The 24092-nt window shown below is 40.2% G+C and overlaps 1 protein-coding gene across 2 annotated transcripts in view; it reads left to right on the forward strand.

The window, feature by feature from the left end:
• Window positions 1–23344, forward strand: part of NOL10 (nucleolar protein 10) — an 85747-nt gene extending 62403 nt beyond the window's left edge. For both annotated transcript variants that reach the window (XM_077812523.1, XM_077812525.1), the window contains 8 exons: window positions 140–266; window positions 4281–4360; window positions 4502–4600; window positions 5626–5712; window positions 7739–7912; window positions 8307–8554; window positions 15520–15622; window positions 21890–23344. In XM_077812523.1, the coding sequence (XP_077668649.1) occupies window positions 140–266; window positions 4281–4360; window positions 4502–4600; window positions 5626–5712; window positions 7739–7912; window positions 8307–8554; window positions 15520–15622; window positions 21890–22006 (1035 nt within the window). In that variant the 3' untranslated portion in view covers window positions 22007–23344. The remainder of the gene's footprint in view (window positions 1–139; window positions 267–4280; window positions 4361–4501; window positions 4601–5625; window positions 5713–7738; window positions 7913–8306; window positions 8555–15519; window positions 15623–21889) is intronic.
• Window positions 23345–24092: the final 748 nt, after the last annotated feature.

Below are 24092 nucleotides of genomic sequence, written 5' to 3' on the forward strand. Positions count from 1 at the left end.
ATGATGTCTAAGCATATTTGGCTTCAGTGTTGTTTATTTACTCTCATACTGCAGTAGAGCAGCAGATGTGAGGAGCTGGCTGTGCTTTTATCTTTTGAGTGTATGTATAAATTCAGAACTCTTCTTAACATGCCTACAGGTTTTAGGTCCTGCCCCAAGATGGTGCTCATTCTTGGACAACTTGACAGAAGAACTGGAGGAGAATCCGGAGAGCACAGTTTATGATGATTACAAATTTGTTACCAGAAAAGACCTTGAAAATTTAGGTAAAATTTAAGAGACCCCCCCCCCACCCTTTCTTTGTGTATGTGTGTGTTTCTTGTCCTCTTTTCCTTGTTCAGTTTTAAAGCACTCACATTGCTGCATGTTGCAGGTCTGAAGTTTGGATGTGCTGTATAGCAATAAAAGGACTGTTAGAAAGTTAGTCAAAGTAGTTCTTCCTAACTCTTGCCACAGTTTCTAACATGCCAGTCCTGATTGCCCTAATTGGTGGTAATCTTTGTCAATTTAATGAGAACCTTTGCTCACAGCTTGTCTCCTAAGGAGAAGGTTGATGTACAGTGATTTAATGTGTCTGTGGAAGTGCTTTGAGGTTCTTTTAGCCCAGTGTTTCTCAAATGGCGGCATGCAGCCACCCCTGTGGCCAGGAAGAGCGGTGATGCGGGGGAGAGGCAAAGCATCGTCCCTTCCCAGCTCCTTCCCTGTTCTTCCTGGATGCGCAGCCCTGCCCAGGTGGTGCACAATGTTGCAGGAGCACGATGAGTTCTCTACTTGGGGGGGCACAATGAGACTTAGGGCATGTCTACACTTACCTCAGGAGTGATCGATCCAGTGGGGGTCGATTTATCGCATCTAGTGAAGATGCAATAAATCGACTGCCAAGCACTCTCCCGTCAACTCCAGTACTCCACCGAAGCGAGACTCGAAGGCGGAGTCAACGGGAGAGCGTCAGCAGTAGACTTACCGCAGTGAAGACACCATGGTAAGTAGCTCTAAGTACGTCAACTTCAGCTACGCTATTTTCGTAGCAGAAGTTGCGTAATTTAGACAAACTTAGCTACCCTCCTTCCCTCTTCCACAGCATAGACCACGGCTCAGGCTTCAGCCCTGAGGTGCTTGGGAGGCAGGTTCCAGTGGCGGGACTTAGGGAGCCTCGCTGCGTGGACCAGGGCTCCAGGCATGGGGCTTCAGGTGCCAATACCTGTCTCCAGCTGCAGGGTTTCAGGTGCTGACTGCCAACTCTGGCCATGCATCCCCAGCCTTCGGCCATGGGGCTTCAGTCCAGGCTTCAACCCCTGGCCACGCGACGGCAGGCTCCGATCCCCATCTCCGGCCATGCTGCGTCGGCCCAGTGCCCCGACCCCTGATCCTGGCAGCAGCTGCTGGCCCTGGGCACCAGTCCCCGGCCATGTGCTCCGACCCCCAGTCCTGGCCGCTGACCCTGGGTGCTGATCTGTAGTGCCAGCTGCGTGGCAGCAGGCATCGCTCTGGGCACCAATCCCCGGCCCTGGGTGTGCGACGATCCCCGGTCCCAGGTGCGCAGCAATGGGTGCTGGCTTTCGCCTTGTGGTGGTGGGCACTGACCCCCACATCCGACCACGCGGCCTCAGGCTCTGGCCACGTGGTGGCGGGTCCTGGCACTTTGCTCCAATGCCCTGCCTCTGCCATGCAGCTCCTGCTCTGGCCACGGTCACTGACTCCCAGCTGCACAGCAGCAGGTGCCTATCCCCGGTTCCACCCACCCTCCTCTCTCTCATCCATGCCCTCTCCCCATCGCCCCTGGACCCCACTGTCTTCCTGGCCCTGCATCCACCCCTCCATCACCCCAGACCCCCGCTGCCTTCCCCAGCCCACATCCATCCCACCTTGTCCCCCACTGCCTCTGTCTCTGACTCTCAACCCACCCCCAATCCAGGGTTTAATTTGTCCTGAGACTTGCTGAGAAAAGTGATATTAACGAACATACAAATATCACTTTTCACTGTAATATTTTTATTATTGAGTCTGCAAAAAATCCCCTACATAAATAAATTACAGTGGTGTGGATGTGTATATGTGCTATGGATTTGTTTTTCCTGAAGTTAATCAAGTATTTTAGGAAAAAGCGTCAGTGCTGCCACCAGCAAGAGTTGGGTGGCCACTCTGTGAGGCCGCCAAAAAATTTGTTGCGAGAACCCCTTAGCCACACAATGAGAAACACAGGAAAGGAAGAGAAGTTGTTTCTACTTTTAAATACTTATGAGATGCTCAGATACTGTGGTGCTGAGGCCATAGTAAGTACCTTGATAAAGGAATCCACTTGCAAATGGTATCCTCAGTAAGGAGTATATTTTGGACTTTTATACAATGAAATTCATACAGATGTCAATGGAAACTTATTTTTATGGGCTTTTTTATGTATACACCACCCATAACGCTTTACCTTCATAACATCACTGGGAGATAGGCAGGTATTATCTCCCCCCCCCCCCCTTTTTTTTTTTTTTTTTTTTAACAGATGGGGAACTGAGGCACAAACTAATGTCTGGTCTACACTGGAAACTTAGGTTGACATAGCTACAATGCTCAGGGTTGTGAAAAATCCCCAGTCCTGAGTCCTGTAGCTTTGCCAACCTAATCCCTGGAGCACACGCAGCTAGGGTATAGAAGAATGCTTCCAGTGACATACCTGCTATTGCTAGAGTTCCTACAGCTATGGTAAAAACCCCTTCTATCACTGTAGTCTCTGTCTACACTACAGGGTTACAGTCTCATAGCCACAGTGCCATAGCTACGCTGCTATAGCGCTTGTAGTGTAGACATGATCTTAGCAACTTGACCAGCATAATACAAAAAGTTTGTGGTAGGCCCAGGAATAGAATCAGATCTCTAAGACTGTGTCTACACTACAGAGCTTACAGTGGCACAGCTGTACCCATGCAGCTGCGCCACTGTCAGATCTCCCACTTAGCCGTTCTATGCCGATGAGAGAGAGCTGTCCTGTCGACATAATTAAACCACCCCCAGTGAGCAGTGACAGCTATGTTGCGCTGTGCACGCTTCCACTTATGCTGGCAAAATGTATGTCACTGAGGGTTGTTGTTTTTTCCACACCCCTGAGCAACATAAGTGGTAGTGTAGACATGGTCTAAGACCTAGTCCAGTGTCTTAACCAAAAGACCATTCTTCTGTGAACTTGGAGAGGGTTCAGAATGTCCCTTTTGAGCAACTAAGCTGCAGTTTGGGATTTTCATTAACCTGCAGAAGCTAAACCAAATTCACCTAGGATTGACAAATCAGGTTTATTGGGGCATCTTGCACCTAGAACTTACAGGTATTACTGTTTTGTATCAATTGATGTAGCGTCTTTCGGAGCTATACATCTGTATAAGTTTAAGTCCCTTCTATGACTAGTAGCAATCAAGTTTATAAAATTTAGTTTCATGTTTTACAATGATAGCATTATTTTTTGAACTCAGTCACGTTTTCCTCTCAAAGATGATGCCTGTGTCTTGTTTTTAAAAACAAAATTAGTTTGGGAGATAAGAGAGAAACTCAGTGTAAATCTCTTATTTTTGAAATTGTCTTTTAGCCAAGATTTATTAATTTCTGGAACTACTGGATCTGTAGGTAATGTTTGCTTTAAAGAAAAGTTCTCCTTTTTCTCAACTATACAGAGCTGCCTGAGATAAATACTCTCACAATCTTCTCCCATTTGGAGATTTTCATTCTTTCTTTAGGTTAGGGCCTAGGGTAACAGTTTTATGAACTGCTGTGGTATCTATATCCGTGCTGTATTTATATCTTTCAGCATACCTCTTCTTCAAAGGTAGTGACCCAGGGCAAAAACTCTTAATTAAAACATCAGTATGCCACACCAAAACCTGTAATTCAAATGTGTATATCAAACACGTACATACCTTCAGAAAGCTCTCTCCTCACAAATAATGCTTCTTGGTAAACTATCCATAGATTGTGGGCTAGTGGGCATCTTTAAAAAGTGTGCAGTAAACATTTACTGCAGCGAAAAGAAAAGACTATTTCTGTTGTGGAGCTGCTCACATTCTTTGCTAGCTTAACATAATGGTTTGTGGTGCTACCGTCTCGATAGAATGGACATGAATATGGGTAATTTTGATACTTTCAAATCAGTACCGTTGTTTTGCTTTAGTCAAGTATTCAGTCAGCTTAATTGGGAGAATTTCCTATATCCTACTCTCCTTTGAAGTCCTCTGATAACATTATGCTGTTTTGTTTTTGTTTTGTTCCACCTCTTCCCCCACCCCCCCAAACACCCCCAGGCCTTGCCCATCTCATTGGATCACCACTACTCAGAGCATATATGCATGGCTTTTTCATGGACATACGACTGTATCACAAGGTAAATAAGGTTAATTCATTAAGGCTGATCCTTATTTTGGTACATTTTTGCCATTATGTATACTGTATATTTACTAATTTATATATTTACTCCTTCATTATTTGTTTCCTTTCTTTAATGCCTTCTATTTGTGTTTAAAAGGTGAAAATGATGGTCAATCCATTTGCCTACGAAGAATATAGAAAAGAGAAAATTAGACAGAAGATAGAAGAAACACGTGCACAAAGAGTTCAACTAAAGGTAGAATCCTATTTATGATGATTAAACTTTTAGAAAAAATTGTTCATATGGAATAATGTAAAATAACTACACCACAGAGCTGTAACTGGATTAGGAGTTTATGGTGTTTTGCCTCATACATAAGTTTGTTGATGTTACCATGTATATGGAACCCAATTTGATTAAAAGAAACCTGAGATGAAGCAGTAGAAGAAAATGGACACTTTAGTCTTGTCATGCTTCAAAACTTCCCCAGACTACTCAAGGCATAAAGCTTGCACTTTTTTTCTACTTCTACATGTAAAACTGGAGGTTTACCAAATGACTCAGATCCTTAAAATGCAGTTATGCCCTGAAAAGTGACTGTTGAAAATGGTATCATGGGCTTCCATGTTTGTTTATCAAGGCTTTACAGATCAAATCTGCTTAGCATACAAAAAAAAAAAAAAAAACTCCCCCCCTAACTATCTGTCCTGATATCTTATCCCTGCCAAGGCCAAAGATGCTTCAGCATTTCAGTACAACCCTACCAATTCCTTTGGACTAGTGATCAGAGAGAATATACAGCTTCTGCAGCTTTCTAGGTGCTGTGTTAACACTGCTTTTGCCCTGTGGTTATGGCAGATGAATGACCTCTTCTGAAACCATGATATGGCTTCGCAGTCAACAATTAGAAGGTGAATACATGGTATGCCATTTGCCAGAAGACTCAGTACTGCTTTGGGGACCTTGACCTTTCTTATTAACTTGACAGGGAATAGTCCCGTGATTTAAACCGTGACTGTTTCTGTGCTTAGGTCTTAGGAAGCTGTTAGGTTAAACATTTTTTATAATAATGCCTGTAACTGTATTGGATGGGTAAATCCAGTTTTTCATTAATTTGGGTTGAACTTTGTGATCACAGTGAGGAAAAAAGTAGAGATGGTAGAGATTATTTTTGTCCTTGGAACTAAATTCATGATTGTCAAATGTGTAGTGTAGCCAAAATTTCTTGGGCACGAAAGAATAATATACTGATGAGTTCTACATTTCCTTTTTTTCATTAGAAACTTCCAAAGGTTAATAAAGACTTGGCACTCAAGCTGATTGAAGAGGAAGAGGAACAGCAGCCTACTAGAAAAAAGAAACAAAAGGTAAGACTTTATGTAGGAGGTGTCCAAAACTCTACAGAAGCACCAGGATAATAAATTGTTCTTGTGTTCATTATTATAAATGGTTAGGCAGATTCGTAGGTCAGTGTTCCTTTGTTTTTTAGATGATCATACACTGAGTCGTCTAAATAGGTGGCTTTCCAGTGGAATTCATCAGTGCTAGGGAATCAGGAATACAGTGCGATAACATCTGGCCAATTGTATAACAAACCTATAATGGGGAAGCACTTGCTGTGGAGATGAGGTGGGATGGAGAGTCCAAAAACACTAACACCTTTTGATGGCTCTTTCCAACATGGGCCATATAAAATCTGCCTTGACACCCTCCTGGTATGCAGCAGAGACTCCCTTTACTTTATATAGATGAGAAGGGTGACTGAGCTACAACAGAAGAGCACTGGAATTCATATAGTTAGCAGAAAAAACATACGGTTCATGTGGTGTCTGATCAGGTGAGAGTTTCTGGCTGGCAAGTGGGATGGTAGGAAGAGAGAAAGGGGTGAAGAGGTAGATGATGGTGGTGGAGTCTTCACTGCAAACTTTCTGAGCCTCTATCAAAAGTCTCAGCTTTTACTTTCATAGTATATTTGTTTGGAGATATATATTATATACTGTGCATTAAAGTAGAAATAAAATGCCATATAAAAATACAGGTTCTGAATATTTCCCTGAAACAATATTAAGGATTTTACCAAGGACAGGTGATTTAGTTTTTGTTTGTTCTGCTGTTTATTTTTAGATTAGACCATTAGCCAGACATTTGTAGATACTAAGCTTCTCTAATTTAAACCTATCCCCTTTTATGTTTTTTCCTTTCTAAGCAGCTGTGAAAACAAATAGTTGGACCAGAGAGAGCCCTCCTGGTAGAAATTTTGCAGCTGCATCAGACAAAAGGGTGTTTTTTTTTTATTAAAGGAAAAAAGTCTTGAGGAAATCTTTAATATGAAGCATATTAATACTAGTTGAAATTATAAATTCCTTATGCCTGATCCTGGGTCCAGTAAAGTCAGTGGCAAAACTACCATTGGCTCCAGTGTTGCAGCATTAGGCCCTTTAATGAGACAGACAAAATTGTCTCTTTCCTTGCTATGTTTGGGATTGGTTGGTGGGGGGGAGGGAGAAAGTATGCAGGATGCATAGAACCATTGTGGGGGGAGAGTTGTAAATATTTTTGATACTAAAGCAGTCTTATAAAATATGAATGGAAATGCATCTCTGAGGAATAGTGTTTCATATGTGATGGAACCATCCTGGTCAAGCAGTTTTCTCCACCTGTAAACATGGCTGATTAGCTAACGGATGCAGAGGAATGTCCAAGTTCACATATATTCAACACGTTATCGATGCTAGAGTTGGTTTCATGGAAACGTTTTTTTTGTGTAAAACGGTTTCATTAGGACACAGAGGACTCTTAGATCTAGAAAAGGAGATATCCTGTCTCAGTACTAAGCACCTGTCCTTAATGATTTCAAAAATAAAAATAGACTATTTTTTTAACTATTTTGTCATCTCAGCAGTAGTAGTGCATAATGACATGTCATAACATAATGTAAAAATGAAGAAAAAAACATAAAATAAATTCTAAAATAAATATTTGAAATTCCCAAATGAAATTATTGTGCCAAAAAGAAATTTCAAATTTTAAAAGTCAGAATTTTCAATGAACTGGAAAGTTGGAGTTTTGACCAGCTCTAATAGACACTTACCTTGAAATATAAAACACTGGACCTGAGGTTCCTATAGTTTGAATAGCAGAATATGTATTGTTAACAGATGTGTCAGAATAGTTTTTGTGATTTATATGAAAATAGTAAAACCATACTTTAGATAAATTGAATAGATCTTGATGTAAATGGTCTGGGAGAACCAAGCAATCAATACCTATATCCAGTTGTCTTTTCTTGCTTAATTAAACCTGAGTAGTAATTGAATGAGCTTTACATTTTAAATCATTGTACCGGCATTTGTTTCAAAATTTTGTAACTATTGTTTTTCTTCTCCATTGTAGAATCTGCCTAACATTCTCACTGATGACCGGTTCAAAGTCATGTTTGAGAACCCAGATTTCCAGGTGGATGAGAAGAGTGAAGAATTTAGGCTGCTTAATCCACTCGTTTCTAAAATAAGTGAGAAAAGAAAGAAGAAACTAAAGATTTTAGAACAGCAAGAAGCACAAGAGCAGGTAAAACTTTTTCCTTCTAGGTTAGGATTACTTCTAGTTCTTTGTTTTTTATTACAAGCATTCAGGCTTTTCTTTTATGGACTTTAGAAAGGTGAAGAAAACAATGGAAAATTATCAATCTGTCTATAAATGAGTGTGATTAAGATTTATACACATAACTTAATATTAAATTAATATTAATGTCTAAATATACTAATTTATTGTTATATCTATCACATAGTGTGTCTGTGGATGTAATTAGCATTTACTCTGCATGCTGTATTTGGTTAATGTATTAGAATTCTAGTTTTCTTCAAATTGGACATATGTAGAGATTGTCACGTACTCTAATTGGGCAAATAGTTTTTAAAAGAATCAGTTAATGGTTCCTTAGAGTAACTATTTTTGTCTGCAGGAAGAGGAGGAAGAGCCAGAAGGGAAACCAAGTGATGCAGAAAGTTCTGAGACTTCAGATGATGAGAGAGGCTGGGTTGAAGAGGTCAGGAAACAGCGCAAACTTCTACGCCAAGAGGAAAAAGTAAAACGGCAGGAAAGGTTCAAGGAGGGTCAGCAAACAACGTTGAAACCCCAATTCCTTGAGCTTAAAACAGGGGAGGAATTCAGAAGCTTCAAGGACTCTGCCAAAAAGCAAAAGTTAATGAAGTAAGACTAACACTTCAGTTTAATGACGTTTGGTTGGCTTGTTCGCGACTGTCTTTTTGTTATGGGGACCCAGGTTATTTTATTTAGCAGGCACAATGGTCCTGGAAGCAGTTTCTACAGCTAGACTTTTGTAATGAGGGGGCATAATTTGAAGTGACACTCATTTCATCTCTTATTCCCTTGTTATGTGAATGTGGTATGTGTATTCCCTGTGCCTTACTTTAAGGGAAAAGAGTAAGGGTTGGATACTTTGAACTAGATTGGGAGGCCCTTACCCCACACTGGTGATAAGTTTCTCATATAGATAGTCCCATTGATGTTAGTGGGACTACTCCATGTGAGTATCAGTTCACCAGTGTGAATAAAGGGGCTTACAATTTCACCCTGTGTGATCTCTCCCCGTTAGAAAACATAGAGTACCCCATGATTTCTCCATGCTTACAAAGTAAACCTCTCTTTGCTGGGCAGGGACAGTAAAAACATGTTTTGACCTAGATAGGTCCAAAATGTCTGGATTCTATAAAAAATAATCTATTTTAGTTGTCAGAGTTCTAGTCTCCAGGCTTTCTCCTTGCAGTGCTAAAAGCCATGGTTAAATATTTTGTCTGAGTTTCATATTTTGTTTATATATAGTGTTGTTCTAGCCTTGTTGGTTCCAGAATATTAGAGAGACCAGGTGGGAGAGGCAGTATCTTTTATTGGAACAACCTCTGTTAGTGAGACAAGCTTTTGAGCTGATACAGAGCTCTTCTTCAGGCCTGGGGAAAGGACTGAGAGTGTCACAGCTAAACACAAGTTGGAACAGGTTGTTTAGCATAGTGGGTTGCACTCCCCTAGGGGACTCGGAGGAATATTTGGTGGGGGAGGCGGGCGGGGCCCAGGGCAGCCCCCAGTTGGGGGCAGGTAAGCACACATTTTAAGGGAGCATTCAAGGCGAAGTGGCCAGTTGACACTTTTCTAGTCATAGGGGTGAAAGGAGACATTAAAAGTCATGGACTGAATAGAGGCACTGGATTTATGGCTTATTGCAACTATCTATAACCCACTAAGCTGCCTCCTTGTTTTTTTTTCCTCCTTCCTTGCCTCATGACAGGAGACGTGTTAAATACAATTTTGTTTGTATCCTTTAACTCAGCTGTTAGCTAAAGCAGTAGGATTCTGTATCTAGAGCATTTATGTCCTTTAGAGGTGACAGAAAGTGTCCTGATTTTCCAGGTGTTTAGTGCCACACATTCTCATTGACCTCACTTAGATATCCGCAGCATTTCAAAAAATCAGACTTTTATTACAGTTTTATTAATTGGAGAGCTGTGCTGAAACTAATTAAAAAGCCTTGAAAGACAGCAGCTGCTGAGATAGATATGTCACAGCATGCCAAGTGCTCAGCATAGCTCTGACTAGAATGAATGCTATAACAAGAGGGCGATTATACATGCCAAAACATTTCCTGCACAAATAGTGAACAAATGCATCCATCCTAATGTCTGATGATCATTTTGCTACTGTTCAGATTGGGCAGATTTGTCAAGGTACCATTTTGTCACTCAGCTGCATGTTGATGGGCATTTTAGAAATAGTTAAGTAACACAGTGATGTGCATTGAAAGGAAACACTGAACCCAAAACCTCTAGGACCTGTTTTTTTGTTTTTGTTTTTTTTTAAACTATAAAATTGGTTCTGTAATATCAACCTTTGGGTTCTACTATAAGCACTATAGAAATCCCTAAGATAGAAAACAATACAAGAAACAATTTTCTTATGGAGTGCTATCTAAAACAAACACACAGCATCATAAAAACTCTGCAGTTCATATGCATATGGGGGGGGTTCTTTGCTCGTAAATGTTATCAACATGTGTGAAGAGGCCAGTGCTCAAAAATCTATGCACTTGGAGGCCAGGTTAAAGAACCTTGGGAAGAGACCAACAATCTACATGTTCTGTCTGTAAAGTGACATACACATCTTGGGCACCATATTATAAATCCTAATTGAGATTAGTACTTTAACCTTTGTCTGTTCTGCAGGTTTGCTCGCATTTTCCCTGCTCACTTTTTATTAGCAAATTTTACACACAGCAGGTTTGTGTTCATATCTTTATTCAGCGTACATGTTCTGGATGCTTCAACTCCTTATCTAGAATCTTCTTCATCTTACGTATTAAGTTTTCAGTTTACTTGCTCCTGGCTGTTTTCCTTCTTTTCATTCCAGGGGATGGGGCTGCTTTTGTGCCCTTTTGAGTTTTTCAGAGGCATACAGATTGTAGTGTAAGGTCACCGGGTGCTCTGTCAGAGGGAAGTGGATTGTGTGCATCTTTGTTTTGCTACTTCAGCCAATGATCTGAAAAGGAGAACAAATTGTGATCAGGTGGCATGTGCTCTGATTTCCATTGCAACAGGGGCAGAAATGGAAGCACGTTTCACTATTGCCAACCTACTGTTTTGTAAGTGCACGCAATGACCTCTGATTAAGGTGTTCTGTCCCACTGAAAGAAACTTTCAGATGCTTCCTTGATCTTAAATGAAATGACTGAGGAGCAATCACAAACAGATGGGAACCTTAACTGTAAGCAAGCAGACTGAAAGATTCAGTTAACAAGCTAAAGTCAGCTCTAGATAAGACTTAAAAGTTCAGAAGAAATTAGTACAGTGCAACACAGCAGGAAAGAAATTACTGTGGAAATTAAGCAGAGTAAAGAATCTTCTGTGTGGATGGGTGGTTAGGTGCGTGTCTGTGTGCATGTGGGTATATTTGTTTTCTGTTGTAGAGGAGAAAATTGACGGCAAATACTGTAGATCTCTTCATGGGATAAAGGAGTACCAGTGATGACAAACTGAGTAGACTTTAAAAACGCTGCCGTTTGGAAAAGTGCCTATTGTACTACCAGTGGGCATGACGTTTTACAAATGTAAAACAAGACACGATTCCACCATGTGGGGCTTAGGCAAAACACAAATAAGACATAGTGACGTGATAGCAAATGAAATGAAGAAGAAATAGGATAATTAAACAAGTGAAGTGGACTAGAGTGCACATCGCATCCTTTTCCTTTTTCAGTGAACTGCTGTTGTCATGTCACGTGAAATTCTTTCTCCGCGGAAAAAAATGTTTAAATTACGAGTTCTGTGAAGAGTGATCCCATTTACACTCAGTCAAGAAGCATTCAGATTGCACATGGGGTACTCCCCAAACTCTTCCAAAACCTTAAATTATCAGCTGCTGTCAGTTTATAATACCATATAGCTGATCTGATGCAAAGCACGATTTGTCCTGGTCTGTGCTTATCGTAAAGGCACAATCGTCATAGTGTCAGCTAGCTTTATTATTTAGAACCATGTTTGAACATGGTAGAATTTTGTAAAGAAGACTAGCCCTAAAGAGAAGTCTACTGGCCCTATGGCATGATAAATGCTCAGCACTTTTATCCTGACTCCTTGAGCAATGTACTGAAAATTGGAAAGATTGTAGTGGCATGTACCATCTGGTGATTCTGGCATGTTTGTCTTTGATTTGATTTAACCAATTTAAAGAATGATGGTCTGTGACCAACATAATTAAGTACCTTAATGCCTCCACTACCCACTTAATGGCAAAGCGTTCTTTTTTCTATAGTTGTATAATGTTCCTGGGGAAACAGTTTATGACTTATATAAAACTGGGTGTTTCTTTGTCAAGTTCCTGACTCAGCGCTGCTCCAAGCCCAGCTTCTGAAGAATTGGTGTATACTTAAAAATTTCTTCATAAATTCAAGGATTCTCAGGACAGGAGCATTCTGAAGCATATTCTTAAATGCAGCAAAGTCCTTAAGAGTAGTCTCTAATGACATTTATGTAGCGAGCAGACTGAGCTCAGAACCAGTACTCCATCCTCATTCTACTTTGACTTGTCAGCCATGTTTGACACTGTTGACCATGTTCTTCTTGAAATTCTTCTTTGGTTCCATGACACACTCTCCTGCTTCACATCCTACCGCTCATCACTCCTTCAGAGGATTCTCCTTATCCCCACTCCAACTTTTTGTGGGGATTTCACAGGACTCTGTCTGTGTTCCCCTTCTCTTCTCCCTCTATACCTTATCTCTGGGTACTTTATTTGCAAACAAATTCAAATACCATCTCTGTGCTGACAACTTCACAGATCTATCTATCTACTCCAGGCATGTCTCCTGTCCAAATTAAAATCTTGGCCAGTCTTTCTGACATCTCCTCATAGATGTCCAGCCATTAGCTCAATTTCAACATGGCTAAAACAGTTCTTAATTTTCCCCTTTCCTTTCCCTCCAAAACTAATCAAAGCAAAACAACCAAAACCCTCCCTGCTACTGCCTTTATTGGTCACACTGGACAACGCCAACGTCCTGCCTGTCGCTCAGACCCACAACCTGGGTGTCATCTTCAATTCAGCCTGCGCGTGAAGACATAGACCTCTCTCTATGTCCAAATCTTTCAGACTCTTTCTGTGTAATAGATTCAACTTTTCATATCCGTCTCCTATAGCTAAGACTCTCGTCCAGACTATCATCATATCATGTCTTGATTACAGCGACATCCTTTTCTCTGGTCTTGACAAATGCAGTCGTGCCCTGCTCATATCCATTGAGAATGCTGCTGCAAAGACCATTTTCCTACCACAGTGCTTTGACCATGTTTTCCAATCTCTCTGCATCAAATATAAGTTGCTTGTCTTCACTTTCAAGCCCTTCCCAATCTATTACAACCCTATCTTTCATTCTCTGTCAACATGTCAGCCTCCATCATCCACTTATTAAAATTTCAGATAAACCCCTTTGTGTCTTCTCACATGTTGCACCTCCTTAAAACTCCTCTGCTCTGATGCCTGCAAAAACTCCACAACTATTAAGCCGCTGGTGTGCTGAGATCAGCCTATTATGCTGACCATTGTTTCCTTGTGCTCCCCTGGCTGTCTGTATCCATCTGTTGACTCCTGTCTTACACTTTGTTTCTGCCCCAAAGAGCTTACGATCTGTCATCTTTTTCTGTCTTTGTACAAAGCCTAGCAGGAGTCCTTGGCTGGGACTCCTACGTGCTATGGTAATACAAATAATAAATAATAATTGAACAGCACTCTTAGTGTACCCGTTGGGCCATGTTTTTGGAGGAGATAAAAAGTATGTTTCCTTCCCCTTCGCTATGTATGGAGTAGTTGTATGTCACAACATAGATGTTTAAGCAATATTTTTGTGAGTGCATACCACACAGTACATATATGCACCACCTTATTTATAGAATAAAGCTGTTATCCCATAGCATTTTCCTACTATCTCCCGCACATTAATTTTCCTCTGACTGAAGCACCATCCAAGCAGTCATGCTAAAGAATTGCTGGGTAGTAGCCACATTTCTCTCATTCACTTTCAAAGGGGAGAAAAGTGAACTTCAGTTTAAAGTAGAAATCCCGCTACACTGTCAGTGACTGATCTCCTGCCATAGTTAGCTCTGAGGCTTAGCTTGTCTTCTCAAATAGCACAGATGGAACAAGTTTTTACAAGTTCTCACTGAAAAATATACTGAAGAAAAACCAGAGTCAAAATAGCTAGTCATGGGGGGAAAGCAATTCTTGACAGTAATTTTGTATAGTTCATATGAAAAAGCCTTTCATATACATAAATTATTTTTTAACCAACATCCTGCAAACTCCCCTGGCTCCATACTGAGGGCCCAGTCTTTCAGCCATTTGTCTGTCTGTTTTTTCCCTTCATAAAAGTAATCTGTGAAATATATACATCAGTACCTTGCTGATAATTTGCACAAAAAAGGCAGTCTCTCTCCCCATCTCAACAAAGATCTAATAGTGAGATTGTGGATTTCTAAGACTTCATTACAGTTATGAATGAATGAAGTATACTTCATTTATAATGAATGCTATTTAAAAGTAAACTACAATTGTCAGACTAAATGATGTATATTGCATAATAAAGTTTAATCTTCCTTATTGATTGGTCATTTAGGCCCTGTCCTATTTGCAGTTAATATTACAGTACTGTACTACATAGGGCCCCAATCATGGATCAAGGCCGCATTGTGCTAGGGACTGTGCAAACACATAACAGACACAGTCCCTCTCCCAAAGAGTTTAGACTCTGTTTCAGTGGGAGAAGGGGTCTGTCCACATAGAGCTCCTTATGGAATCAGGGTCTGTCTTGCTAATTCAGAAAAATTCAGTCATTCACAAAGGTCTTCCATTCATTAGTGCAGAATCATGAGGTTTGACTCTATTTTTAAATTTTTAAATCTAAACCTATGATAGGTATAGAATATTTTCTCCTGATATAGAAGTAGGATGAAACTTTTAGAATCACTTACATTGAGCTGCCATATCGCCAGTGTTATTTTAATCAGCTCAGGTAGCTGCTACAAATAAGGGAGTCAGAAATGCCTATTATAATGGGGGGAAAAATCAAAATAAATGTTAGTAGAAGTAGAAGGTAGAAAGTATTTTTGGCTTTAGAAACTAAGGTTGCTAAGCAAAATGGGTGCATTTTGCTTTGAAATGCCTGTCTTACATTTTATTTAAGATCAATACACTAGAATATCTACTGCAACTGAATTACTTGGCACCTGCAGATATTCCATAGAAAACTGTTGTCATAGCACATGTTGGTTCAGTGGGAATGACATGGACTAATTGGGTCTGGTTTGTGTCTGAACTAAGGCCTGAATTTAAAAATAAAAAAAATCTGTCAGAAGTTGAAAAACGGCTGTACAATGAGCAATGCTTGAAGGGAATAACTGAAACTTGCTTTTCATTTGTGTTGGCTGCATGTATGTTGCTTAATAATGGGGTGCAGAATGACAGAAGTACAACCCAATTGCAATTTTTTTGCACGTTATAGGATTTGACTGTTTCGTAGAGTTTGTGATTTCTTCTGTTTGCTATTGTAAAGACTGATAATACAATGTGATGGTGACAAGAATAGAAACAGGCTTTTCTTTAATTGTTCTCTGCAGAAAAACTCTTGGAGATCGTTTGAAGCTTGAAGAAAAGCTTGGCACACTCAGTGTATCTGATACCACAGTAGGCAGCAAACAGATGACATTCAAATTAAAAAAGGTGAGTTAAAAAATATCTTCTGTAAATAAGATAATGCACAGGATGATAAATTTGTCATCTGAAAAAACAGGGAGCCCAAATCCATCCAAAACAGATGTGCTTCTTGATTTCTTAATAAATTGACTGCACCTTTACTTTTTTGCACACCCGTGTGTGTGTGTGGGCAGCCCCACCAGACTCATATCGTGGTGGGAAACACTAGTTCCCTCTCTTAGTAGATCATCTGTAGCTATATCATCCAATGCTAGCACCTTGTCAATTCTCACAGTATTGGGTTTGATCAGTACTTGATTCATAGGCAAAAAATACCCAGGATGCTGAAAGAAGTGGTGATGATGTCCTGTAGGTGAGAGTCTTCCCCCTGAGTCGTTAGTGATGGGAGTGTCTCATATTGATAAAACAGAACTCCCGACAACTTTGATCACTGAAGTTCCATGGCACTATTGATAAGAATAAGAAATGTAGTTCCAATGTACTTGCCAAATTACAATTTGAGTGAGTAACTGCATTCTTCCTACCTAACTTTCCCAAGCAATTTCAACTGGATGGTGTTTTCATAATTTCTTTCCGGAAACAGTTGTGTAGTTTCTAAAAAGCTGTTTCACCCTCCAGGTGATTGCATTTGAGGGGATGGGGAGGAGGCAAGGAGGAGGGAAATTGATTGCGTATGTGTTTACATATTCTGTAAACCACTTTGGGATCTCTGGGTGGAAAAGTGATGCACATGTAAAACATGGTCGGAGATGGTGAAAGATAAAGATTCATATTAGTTGATTCTTCAGCTGGTGAAATCTGTTTCAGTTAAAACTGGTCTTCCTCTGGGCAAGTTGTTCATCATCATCCATTTGTGTTCAGCACCTGTCAATTAACTCTCATCATGGAAGTAAAACTACAATAGTGTGGTCAGAATGTCTGAAGTAGTTATTAGAATGTGCCACTTTGGATAATTGGGACACAAAAGGTTAAGTAAACCAAAGTCACTGGAATTTCTTATTGTACTTCCTATCACCAATTTTTCACACGCGTTTCTCATCAACATTTCTCTGTATCCACTTTGGAATTTAAAATGTGTGGACTTTGGAATAAGTCACAGATTCCAGTGAAGCTCTGGAAAGGATCACCATTTCAGGAGCATTACCAGCAGGTGTAATTGATACAGTAACTCCTTACAGCTAATTAAATGAGCGTGCAGGGCTTCCCATGTATACCCTCTTTATAGTAGCTTTATATTAGAAAATGATGAGACAGAATGCTTCCTACAGTTGATGATGGGGAACAAAAGAAAGATCAGCTTCCATAAAGATTTTTGGGGGAGGGGAAGATTTGGGAATAGTTGGAAATGCCATTCTGGATTTGATCCCAGCAGAATCAGTATATTACTTTGTTACAATTCTGTTGCAAGTGACTCCATTTAAAAGTTCTTCTCAGTGTGGGTGCTTTATTGAATATACAAATGTACACAATTTATAATGGTAAGAAGGCCTAGTTAAAAGTAAATATGACACATAGTTCAGTGAATGTGGGCCCCCAGTGTCCTCTCTGTGAAGTGGGGAGAAGAGAGATGAAGAAAAGTAAAATGGGATGGAAAATCCCCCCTTCCCTGAGCCAATCCCACTGTAGTCCATGGGAGCAGAAAAAAAGTAGGGCTGGAAAGGAGCCATGTCATATGATATGATCTTTTCAAAAGATGAAGAGAATGCAGTTGGCAAGCCTAGAGGGAGTTTAACACTGCTAGGACCATCATTAACTCCTGCCTTTCGTTGTCCCATCTCCAAGGTTTAGACACCGATATGATGCCCTTTTGGAAGAGGGCATAAAATTAATACATAGCCTTCATAAGAACAGCTGTACTGGGTCAGACCAATGATCCATGTGGCCCAGTATCTTGTCTTCCAACAGTGGCCAATGCCACATGCTTCAGGGGTAATGAAGAGAACAGGGAACTATTGAGTGATCATCCCCGTTGTCCACTTTCAGGTTCTGGCAATTAAAGGCTTAGGACACCCAGAGCATGGGGTTACATCCCTGACTATCTTGACTAATAGCCATTGATGGACCTATCCTCCATGAACTTCGTTAATTCTTTTTTGAACCCATTTATACTTTTGGCCTGCACAACACCCGTTGGCAATGAGTTCGACAGGTTGACTGTGCATTGCGTGAATTAGTACTTCCGTTTGTTTTTTGTTTTGTTTTCAATCTGCTGCCTATTAATTTTATTGGTTGACCCTTGGTCCTTGTGTTATGTGATGGGGTAAATAACACTTCCTTATTCACTTTCTCCACATCATTCATGATTTTATAACCTCTATCATAGCCCCACTTAGGTCATCTCTTTTCCAAGCTGAACACTCCCAATCCTTTTAATCTCTCCTCGGATGGAAGTTGTTCTGTCCCTCTAATAATTTTTGTTGCCCTTCTCTGTGCCTTTTCCAATTCTAATATATCTTTTTTGAGATGTGGCAACCAGAACTGCATGCAGTATTCAAGGTGTGGGCATACCATGGATTTATTGAATGTCATGATATTTTCTGTCTTCTTATCTATCCTCCATGGGTTGGTATTTTTAGTTCTTGTGGATCAATGTAGTTTGGAGGTTGAACAGGTTTTGGTACCTGAGTGGCTCTGTGGTATCTGCTTCCCTCCAAATCCCAACTTCCCCCCCACAGGAATTGATCATTGTTAACATTACAAAGTTTATCTCCTGGTATTTCCTAGATGGTCTGTCTTTTTCCATTGTTTTTACTGAGGGGTCCACAATATTGTCCAGTGCCTTTCAATTCCAATTGTTTGCAGTGCTGTTGTAGCTGTGTTGTCCCAGGATATTGGAGAGAGAGGGGAGACACACAGTAGTTGAGATAATATCTTTTACTGAATCAACTTACACAGGGTTTTCTTCAGCGCTGGCCTTCTAATGTCCTTCATAACAAGTGACATTTGACTTAATCAGTAAAGTAGCATTTCTAATGTGCTGGATAAAGATGTGAAAGGGACTGTGTGGAAGCAAAGTCTGGTCATCAAAAGAGAAAAGCATGATTAAAGTCAGTTCCATATTAACAAGCTAATGCTTAAATCAATGCAACTTTATTTTCTAAAGAGTACTGTAGAATGCATTCTGGACAATGGTAGGAAACCCCTTTTTATGCTATCACATAGCATGTTTGATATCTGCTTATAGCGTAAGAACAGCTGATAAATTTAAAAGTCCAAAAAGCAGTAACTTTTGGCACTATAGTAAGTGTTGCAAAGAGATACTGTGTGGAGATTTAAGGTACTTAAGAGAGTTTCTTGAACCAAGAAATGTATTAACAAGGGTTTTATGGGGTATTCAGATGCTCTCCAGGAAAAAATATTTAAAATGCAAGAACAGTCATTGCAAGTTATTTAAAAACAATTATAATTTGTTTTAGGAGAGCTAGCACATGTTATAAAGACGTCTATTAAATTAGTCAAAATGGAGGTAGCTGAACAGTTAAAGCGAGGGGAATCTCAGGGTATGTTGGCACTGCAGTTAAAAACCAGTGGCTGGCCCATGCCAGTTGACTTGGGCTCAGTTTAAGGGGCTGTTTAATTGCAGTGTGGATGTTTGGGCTCAGGCTGTTGCCCAAGCTCTGGGACCCTCCCACCTCGCAGGGTCCTAGAGCCCGGCTCCCGCCAAAGCCCGAATGTCTACACTGCAATTAAACAGCCCCTTAGCCTGATCCCCGTAGCCCGAATCAGCTGCCACGATCCAGCCACTGGTTTTTAACTGCAGTGTAGACATACCCTTAGTAACTTCTTTTTTTTTAAGGAAAATCTTTTTGGATTAAATTGATCAGTTAATAATACTCATCCCATGCTTTGTGTGCCTTTCAGCTATCAAATTGTATTACTTTTTTTTGCTTGTTAGTGTAAAATGTTGCTAATGTACCAAAATGCTGTAGTAATGTAGTGTAGTAAGTAAGTTCTTGATACACTCATAAAAATATCTATGAAACTAAAGATACATAACTGGAAGGAATAAACTTCTGAATTAACTGGTTCATATACATTCAAAAAAGTGCTAAAAAGCAAAATGGCATGTATTGATTTAATGAATATAGAAACTAGTTCTTTCTGCATCTCCAATAATTGGCTCTTCGCTGTAGCAGACAAAGGTCTACGGGCTAGAAACCAAATCTAGACAAATTCAGACTAGAAATAGGGCACACATATTTAACCATTGGAACCACTTACCAAGGGTCATGGTGGATTCTCCGTCACTGGCAATTTTAAAATCAAGATTAGATCTTTTTCTAAAAGATATGCTCGAGTTCAAAACAGGAATTATTTCGGGTAAAGCCTCTGGCCTGTGTTATAAAGGAGGTCAGACTAAATGATCACAGTGTGGTCCCTGCTGACGTTATCTATGAGTCTGAGTATGACACAGATTGATTAATACAATAATATTAATACAGTGGTTAGTATAGTGTCCCTCCTATATTGCATTGCATTCCTGACAGAATCTGAATAAAAATAATTCAAGCTTCTTGATTTATTTTCCATGTTATTTATGGTTTGACAGATATAAATAATCTTATCGCAGCTAAAGTATACTAGTCATTTTACAGCACACAGAAAAGATACTTCAGTGCTTTGAACAGCTTCCAGTCAAAGGCCCTGATTTTGCAGTGTGAGCCCAGTGGGCAGATTCCTGCTCTCAGGTGGATCATGAGAGTCCACTCATATTAATCAGATTGCAGAAGCAAGGCATAAATATTCTGTATGCATAACTATTAGGTTTGCTTTGGTTTTATTTCCCTATTAATGTGATTTCTCTCCCCCTCCCTTTTGTGTATTTCCATGACTTATTGGTGGTGATATGTATTTTGTGCTCTAAAGGGAAAACATTTCATTTAACACTGTGAATTCACACTCTAGTGAATTTCCAGGATTGCAGTTTATTGCTAAAATACAAAACAGGTGAGGTGGTGCTCGTGCCTCTGCCTCCTTCCAATGTGGGTGGAAGAGAAATTGTCACCACCGTATAACCCATCCCTGTTCTGGCTTGCGTGAGTCTTTGGGGCATGGGGTTATGCAGTGCTCCCCCACTGGCCCAGGGAGAATGTGCATGCTGGCCTCTCTGCCCATTACCACGTTTTCCAGTCAGTTCTTGGGCTGGCCCTACAAAAGTGCTGACTAGTGAAGCTCTACTATAGTTTCTTGTCTTATAAAGTAATACCTAGTTTTCTTTTCCTGAAGTTACAGATATGATTTGTAGAGAGGCAGTTTAATTTGCACTGGGTAACTACGTACCTGCCTTGTTCCTGTTTGTCCTGAAACGTACAGTGTGCTTTTAAGGTTTTGTTGAGCTAGTATTTGTAGTCAATGATAAATGAGAAGGAGGAATAACATTATCAACAAAGCACAGAAACATGCCATGTTGGTACAGAAATGTAATCATTTTTTTTGTAAAAACATGCCTAGTAATGTAATCAATAGCAGAGCTATTGTGTAACATGATACAAGTTTAAAAATACAAAACAAAACAAAAACCTTTGTTTCCTGGGAGTTTCTCTTATTGTCTTTTGAAATACTCGTGTGTAAAGTGTGTGATAGCCATCTTTAGCCAACAGAGGAACAAACTCTTCTGGGCTTGAACATGAGTAGGTGGAATAGAACACATGGAAGCCTGTAATGAACTGTAAACCGTGTGTCTCCATTCTGAAGTAGAGGTGACGTCAGGAAAGCACAAAGTAAAAATCTTATGTATGTTTGGAATGTAAATAATTTTGAGTTCAAACTAGAGAGGCAGAAGATTTGGAGAACAAAAGGACTGAAGATTTTTTTTTAACCATTACATTAAACTGTGTGCCTCTAAAATACACTGCATTTTAAAGCTGCAGTGCTAGAACCTAAAGCTATCGTGCTGAACAAACTGCTATAACATCACCTTAATGGTAATATTTTTACCATTAGAATTCTCTACTGGAAACATAGCTTTTTATGCTCAAATAACATGATGGATGCATGTATAAGAACCTTAGTTTTACACAAATTCATGCAATGTAGATAAAATAAAAAACATTATTTCTGTGGTACCTGAGTGCTTGACAGTTTAATGGGGAAAGTTTTTGTAAACTGTAAATATTACACATAAATTATCTTGTTCCTTTTCGTTTTTATGTCTAGAACTGTGCAGTTTTTACTACATGTAGCTCAGGAACTGCCCTGACTTTGTTAATGTTGTACCATTTTTGCGGGCCAGCTGGAATTCTAACTCAAGTCTGTTTTTTGTAAATATTCCAGTCAGGGCAGCAGAAGAAACAGCAGGAAGCTGAGAAGCAACATCATCAGGAGAGGAAAAATATCAGGCGTTCAGCAAGCCACCTCAAGAGTAAACGTGGTAGAAGAGGGCCATTTTAATTATGTTTTAAAGAAACTGGTTTACTTTCACTTGCTACCTGGAAGGTGGGACTTTACAGCGCAGACATACTCCTTTTTGTATCTAAAAGGTGGACACAAGAAAACTAGAACCTGTTAAACTGTATGCGAGCTAATGAGAAGTTCACAAAATGCTTGGAGTATTTGGAGAAGACACCATGAGGACAGTGTTACAAACTCAAAGTCTTGATTTTGACTTGTGCATGGAGCAGCAGTGACTGGTTATTGTGTAACCCTGGATGTGATTTATATGAAAGTCCTGTCTGTGCAAACAGGACATTATCTGTCTCTTTAATTTGAGAAACAATGATTTTTTTTTTATAGCATCATGAAATGTTCACTGTTTAAATGTGGATTGAAAAGTTTTAGGCTGCTAAGACCTGAGATCAAGGGTTAAGTCATTTTTCCCTATAATAGCTGACATTATAAACACACAAAATAGGAATCACCATAGCTTTGGGTATTGCTGTTGTCCTGATAGCAGATTAAATCAAACACAACCCTGAGCATTGGCTTTGGTATGTACTGGTAAGTAAGGCCATAATTCAGCAAAGTAGTTAAGTGCCTAAATGTCTGTAAGTTGAAGTCAATGAGACTAGTCGCATGTGTAAAGTTAGGCACGTGATTAGTACCTCGATGAATCAGGGCTTAAATTAGGAAGTGACCAGTATGTTCAGTGCTGTGTGAACATGGGGCCTGATCATGCAAACCCTTCATTTATGCAAGCAGTCCTCACCCACATGAATTAGTACCATTAACTTCAAATGTTGCAGGATTGGAATCATGTCAAGGAACATACTGTAAATGGGATGTCTATCAAATGCTTTAAAGAGAACTTAGTTGTAACTTTAAATCCTACACTTTTCAACGGGGGTGAAATTAATTTCAGTGCAGAGAGGGCAAATACAAGGCTCTAGGCAATCGAATGAATTCTGCCTTAAGTGTTTTGAATCTTAAAATAATTTATTCATCATTTAAAAAAAATCTGATACCTCTTTGGCTAGTCCAAATAAATTGTGAACTTTCTGGATAGAGCCAGTTTTCAAAATCTCCTTAATTCAAAGCACTGAGCAGTGATCTTCAAACTTGGGACAATGAGATCATCTAGCCTATTTCTAAATAACACAGACTATATAACTTCATCCAGTGACCCCTGTATTGATCCCAGTAATGTGTGTATGACTAAAGGATATAATCAAGAAAAACATCCAGTCTTGATTTGAAGATATCAAGAGATGGAGAAACCATAATTTCCCATTTTAGTTTTTTCCAGTGGTTAATCACCCTCCATTAAAAAGTTATGCTTTGTTTCTAATTTAATTTTATCTTTAACTTCCAACTCTTGGTTCTTTATATGCTTTTTTTTTTTTTTGGTGGGGGGGGACTGCAAGATTAAGTACCAGGTATTTTATGTCAAGTTGCCTTTCAGTCTTCTTTTTGATTGAGGTCCTTCAGTGTCTCTGTGACAGAGTGTATTAGGTCCAGAGGCCCTCGGCTGGAGGCCTCAGGGTCCTACCACACCCTGTCCCAGAAAGGAGCAGTAGAGAAGTCTTCCAGTCTGCCTAAAGGGGCTGTGGGGGATGCAGCTAATTGGAGAGAGGCTGCAGGTAAGCAGCCAATCAGGGCCCACCAAGGCCATATATAAAAGGAGCTGGCATACAAGAGACAGTCAGTTGCTGCCTGGAGCTGGAGGCATGAGGACTGTGTTCCTGGCTGATTGCAGGAACGGCAGGACCACAAACAGTTCAGTTGCTGGCAAGATCTGGGGGAGCAAGAGGGAGCTCCTGGCTGGCTGCTGGGACTGAGTAAAAGACTTCAGCCTTATGGAGTTACTTTCACCTGGTGGCATACACACCTGGTTTCCCACTGGCAGCTTGGAATAATCGCCCAGGTCTCCAGCGGTGATTTAAAGGACCTGAGGCAGCGGCAGCCGGAGCCTTGGGCTCTTTTAAATCGCTGGCCCCGGAGCAGCTGCTCCGTTTGCCCCACCATTGGCGGCCGGGGGGACAGGGGGAGGCAAAAGGGGCAACGATGTTAAAGTGTTGCCGTGGCAGTGCTTTAAGGATGG

This window comes from Eretmochelys imbricata, chromosome 3, assembly GCF_965152235.1.
Source record: "Eretmochelys imbricata isolate rEreImb1 chromosome 3, rEreImb1.hap1, whole genome shotgun sequence".
NCBI classification, from domain to species: domain Eukaryota; kingdom Metazoa; phylum Chordata; order Testudines; family Cheloniidae; genus Eretmochelys; species Eretmochelys imbricata.